The 5,731-nt window shown below is 37.8% G+C and overlaps 1 protein-coding gene across 1 annotated transcript in view; it reads right to left on the bottom strand.

The window, feature by feature from the left end:
* Nucleotides 1-975: 975 nt before the first annotated feature.
* The window catches only part of LOC107660545 (potassium channel subfamily K member 2-like), a 45,205-nt gene continuing 40,449 nt past the window's right edge, over nucleotides 976-5,731 (bottom strand). The window contains exons 5-7 of the mRNA XM_016449863.1: nucleotides 3,257-3,479; nucleotides 3,041-3,180; nucleotides 976-1,378 (exon numbers count right to left, since the gene is read on the bottom strand). Of these exons, the coding sequence (XP_016305349.1) occupies nucleotides 1,055-1,378; nucleotides 3,041-3,180; nucleotides 3,257-3,479 (687 nt within the window). The 3' untranslated portion in view covers nucleotides 976-1,054. The remainder of the gene's footprint in view (nucleotides 1,379-3,040; nucleotides 3,181-3,256; nucleotides 3,480-5,731) is intronic.

Here is a 5,731-nt window from a genome sequence, read left to right as displayed (position 1 = left end):
TTCATCAGATGGAAGCAACCTGGTCCAAAAACATGTTAAATTATCATATTGTCTTTATATTTCAGCTTTTAGAAGGGTAGTGTAAATTGTTACTGTTGAGAAGTTCCAAACATTTGCTTATACACTATCAGACAATGGTACAAAAGCTGTTGCCGGGGCAATACCCCTTCAAAAGGCATGCCTTTGTACCTTATTTACCCCTAAAGGGTGTATTTTATTACCTTAAATTTAACTATCACTTGCAATATCAGTACCTTTTGAAAGGGTATTGCCCCAGTGATCCCTTTTGTACCTTTTTTTTGAGAGTGTACAAATAATTGTGAAACAGAATTTATCACCTAAGTAAGATCTAAAAAGAATTAAATAAAACCAGCCAGCAGCCAATGTGTGACCCTTTTTTCTTAGGAGGGTTAAAACAATCCTTAAAGAAGTCTCTGTAACTGGTAATTAAGACATTGTGGTGATGTTCATGTGTGCTCATCTCATAAATATGATAATTTTGACATGACTGACAGCAGGACTGCTATAGTCACTTTCACCTACCTGTCGACTGTGTCTCTTCTGGTAGTGACTTCATTCTTCTAGTGACTCGTTCATTGCTGGCAGAACCAAAAGTCAGGCTTTGTAGATATAGTCTTGTAGTGTGTTAGACACAACCTCAAGAGAGCTCTCCGTTAGCATTCCTATTCATTTCAATTGCAGTTGCTCGGCTGTCTATATTAGCCCATTCTTGCAGAAGAAAGACTGTCATGCCTTGTAGAGCCTTGCCACAGAAAGCTTGTGAAACATCTACAGTATATTGATCTGTAATCATATAAATTAAAAAAATTAAATAACTTGTTATACGTGGCTAACAAAATTATTAATTAGAATACATGGCTACTATTGCATGGCCGTCAATGGAAAACAATGATTTTTGTCCACATTAAAAGTAAGAGCATATTTTCTTTATATAAAATGTGAAGTCTTTGCCCCCTTATTTTTTCTTTCGTTGTATTCTTTTTTATACATCTTATCTTTTCACAGTTTATCAGTGAACATCTTTAGTTCTAGTTCATTTTGTTTGTGTTTTAGTGATATCCCGATGATCAGCGTAATCCGGGATGAGACCGTTGAGGAATAAGCTTCCGTTTCGTACAAACGTGTAGGGATACACCTCTCTCTCATCTCCAAGGTTAACTGAACGTGCACGTTTCCCTGGTGTCATCTGCGGATTGACAGGTGGGCTGAGGTTTATTTCAGCGGACAGTTTGCGCTTGATCGATGCAGCACGCTGGAATCTGTCGTAAATGTCGACACTCAATCGCCGGCGTGTCTCTTTAAACTCAGCGGACACATTAGCAGTCCATTCAGCGGCATGAGCTCGAAATTCTCCTACCTATATGCCCAAAAGAAATAGATTGATATTACAAAATAATGTTTTTGGGTTAGTGCACTAAATATTCTGTCATTATTTACTCATGCTGTTCGAAGCGAAATTTTTGAAGTAACTTTTTTGAAGGAGCTTTATGTAGCTCTTTTTCCATATAATAGCACTTTATTGCGACCAAACCACATGCTCCAAAAGAACAAAAAAAAAAAAAGGAAAAACACCATAAAAGTGGTCTGTTTGACTCATGTGCCAAGTTTTCTGAAAGCATATGGTTGTCTTTGTGACATTCAATCATTATTTGCAAGTACAAATGGCAAATTTAGACAAATATAACCAAGTTGAAACCAACTGCCATATGTTCTCGCATGCCTTAATGAACACAATGTTTCATTTCAAATTTGTGGAATGAGAATGACATTTGGGAGATGGATGAGAGGGGAATGTTATGAGTGAAAAATTATTTTAAAAATATTTTAGTTTGTTCTTTACACAAATGCTATCATATGACTTCAGAATACATAGAATATATACAGAGTTCTGGCATGAAACTCTAGATGGCGCAGTCCGATAGGTCTAACTCAATCTGACCTAATGACATCATTATCACATGGCACAGCTGATTGGTTCTCTCCTTTATCGGTAGAGCTCGCTGCTCAACATTCAAATACATGACTAGTGCTTGCCGTAGCAGTTGCAGCTTGCTTCAGAAACCCTCCCCCTTCCCCAGCTCCACCTGTATAGATCTGCTACGAGGTGATTCATGTATGCTATACTGGGGTTATTTCATGTATGTTATATTTGCAGCAGCAATATTTCTTACATGCTCACAGCAGCATGTTGTGGATGTATTGGCAGTAGCAAGTCTCGGTACTTGCTCTGCAGCAGCAGCAGCAGCAGCAGCGTAGCAGATCTATTCTGCCAAGACCAAATACATTAACATTGTCATGTACATTACCATGCCAATCCCTCAAGTTGTCATGACAGAAATAAATTAAGTCTATGGATTTTAATGAAACTTCTTTGACTCTGCTGTTTTTCCCTATTTAGCGCTTGACAGACATGACCATCTGCCATCATCTGCCATTGGATAAAAAAAGCAAATACAGCAAAATGGTTTGGAGCAACATTATGGTTAGTTATGAAATAGGGAACCAAACTCTGATAGTTGCTAGGAGTACTGGAGACAGATGTTGGTTTGATGATTTTCTTTTTTTAAACTTCTCTTTATTTGATACAAACCATTTTTATAGTGTTTGGATAAAACAAATAAAACAAATGTTTGTTCTTTGTATTTAATAATATGAAATATCTAATATTTAATAATCCTGTTTACATCACGTATCGGGCTATTGAAATAAATTATATCCATATGAATCCAGCGGTTTAATCCAAGTCTTTTGAAGAGATATGATTGCATTATATGATAGTTAGTTTAGGGTTTTATTCACATATAAATACTGACCAACATGCATACTGTACATTTCATTGCATTGGGTTTGGAACAACATGAGGGTGAGTAAATTATGACAGAATTTTTATTTGGGGGTGAACTAACCCTGTAAATAGGTTCAGTTTTAATTTCATGTTGGTTTTAAAGCCTTGCATAGATGTGTGGGTGCAGCTATTGTTTAAAGATTGCATAATTTATTGCCTCACATGAGAACATACCTCCTCTTTTGTTTTCTTGGATATGACACGAAACCAGTCTCCAATCATACTGAGAACAGCAGCGAAGTACGCTAAACCAATCAGGATCCAGAACCACACCAGGGGCTTGTAGTAGTCCAGGTACTCCAACTCAGAACCACCTGAACAAACAAGACATGATGCTATAATCCATTTTGCAAACTACTAATCACATGAATGTGTGTCGTTTATACTCACCACTGTTCTCTTCGAGCTGGCGTCGCTCGCCCTCGCCCGCGACAAAATCTCCAAAGCCGATGGTTGTCAAGGTAATGACGACAAAGTAGATGGACTCCAGCGCACTCCAGCCCTCAATGTGTTTGAATATGATGGCCGGCAGGGCGACGAAGAGGAGACAACCAAACAAAATGAAAAGAACGGTAGAAATCACACGGATCTTGGTTTGACTCACATTCCACTTCTGAGGAAAGAAAAAAGCATGGATGGAAAGATGGATGAATAAATATATATAAATTTGCAGAATCCAGAGAATATACTTAGAGAAAACTAGTACATTTTCTGAAAATAAAATGCAGAGCAGTGTTTGCCGTGATAACTCTCTGTGCAAGGATGTTGGCATTTATGCACTGCCACAAATCAAATGAGCCCATGCTCCATGATCCTGCCAGAGATTGTCTTAATATAGGGAGATGAGAGTGTTTGTATGACTTACTATTGGAGAAAGCCTAATGGCTAACTTGGATCACGTGTGGCGTAATAACCAATCACATTACAGCCTTGACATAATTGAAGTTCAGTCAGAGTTGTGCGACACTCAATCGTTATTTACGGATTCCATAGGAATGAATGAGAAGTGCAATAAACTGAATCCCACCTGTCGCAAAAAGTCAGTGACTTTTCTTATAAAATGGCATTTTTTTCAGTGTAAACTCTAAAAATAGTTAAATCCAAAAGTATTGCTAAGTGTAAAACATGTTGAGGATTAGCCGATTCATTGTTAGCCGTTATTATTAGCCGATTCATTATTAGCCATTATTAGCCGATTCATTCATACAGCCAGGCTGTCGATTCATTAAATGATGAACTGTTTTCTCTAAAAAGCTGTTTATTCAGCGTAATGAAGCCTCTCCTCCATTGACATCCATTCAAATAAAACAGCCTTTGGTCTCCTTTCTGTTAGCATTAGCCGTTACGCATTTTTGGCTAATGGTTGCAGGCTTGCCTTCACTCTTAAGCAGGTAATTTGTTGAAAAACTTGCGGAATGCATAGTCGATATAAAAAACTGGATGAGTAATTTCTTAGTGTTAATTATAGGACCTAAAAACTCTGCATATAATAATCCTTTTCCTATTTAGCGCCCAAACTCTGGAATAACCTACCTAACATTGTTCTGGAGGCAAACACACTCTTGCAGTTTAAATCTAGATTAAAAGACCCATCTCTTTAACCTGGCTTACACATAACACACTAATCTGACTTATGACTTAAAAATAAAGGTGCTTCACGATGCCATAGAAGAACCTTTTTTTGTCTAAATGGTTCCATAAAGAACCTTTAACATCTGAAGAACCTTTCTGTTTCACAAAAGGTTCTTTGCGGCGAAAGAAGGTTCTTCAGATTTTAAAAAGGTAAGAAAGAGATGGTTCTTTGTGGAACCAAAAATGGTTCTTCTATGGCATTGCTGTGAAGAACCTTTTAAGCACCTTTATTTTTAAGTGTTCTAGTGGCTTTGACCTTGCTTCTGGAGGGCCAAGCCAAGTTAAGCTCTAGCCCTAAATAAACACACCTGACCTAGCTAATCAAGGATCATTAGAAACTTCCAGGCAGGTGTATTGGAGCTAAACTATGCAGGAAGGTGGACCTCCAGGAGCAGAATTGACTTATCGGTAAGCCCCGCCCCCTTTAGTTACTAACTGTCTTACAATGACAGCTGTCAGTGTGAAACCCTTGTCCCAAGATGTTTTTGAATAATTTAGGACACAAAAGGACCACCTCTCGTCGAGGAACATTCAAGTAGGACTTAAATATGCCATGAAGGGATAAAAGATTTTAAAATAAATATGGTGGGTAACAAGATTAATTTGGAAGCAAGTGGTTACAGATCACAATGCAAGCTGGAGAAGCCTCATGTTATGGTCGTAGATGACAACATCTAGGATCAACACTGTTCAGGGTATGATTAAATTAATTTACTTTTAATCAGTAAATGTAAAATTAATTAATTTTATATTTAATCAGTTTACTATGGAAAGGCACTGAAATGACCTTCATGTGTTTTTGACCTACACTGTACATGACTTGAGAAGAGTTAGTTATTTAGGTTTGTACGTTAGCATGGACTCACTAACTTTAAAGGGGTCAAATGATGCGATTTAAAATTTTCCTTTCTCTTTGAAGTGTTACAAGCTCTTGGTGCATAAAGAAGATTTGTAAAGTTGCAAAGACTAAAGTCTCAAATCCAAAGAGATATTCTTTATAAAAGTTAAGAGTCAACCACGCCTACCTAAAACGGCTCGTTCTAACACGCTCCCACATGTCTACGTCAAGATGTGGGAAGATTTGCATAACGCCGCCCAAATGTTCACGCAAAGAAAGAAGGCGTAACTTTTATTCTCGCTGTAGTATTGTTGCTGCCGCCGCCATGTCGTGAAGGCGCTGTGTGTTTTGTTGTGAAAGCGAAACTACTTTGTTTGGCCTTCCAAAAGAGGACA

Source organism: Sinocyclocheilus anshuiensis, unplaced genomic scaffold (assembly GCF_001515605.1).
Source record: "Sinocyclocheilus anshuiensis isolate Anshui unplaced genomic scaffold, SAMN03320099.WGS_v1.1 scaffold659, whole genome shotgun sequence".
Taxonomy (NCBI): domain Eukaryota; kingdom Metazoa; phylum Chordata; class Actinopteri; order Cypriniformes; family Cyprinidae; genus Sinocyclocheilus; species Sinocyclocheilus anshuiensis.
Note: the sequence above shows the minus strand (reverse complement) of the source record. Positions and strands in the feature narration are given on the sequence as shown.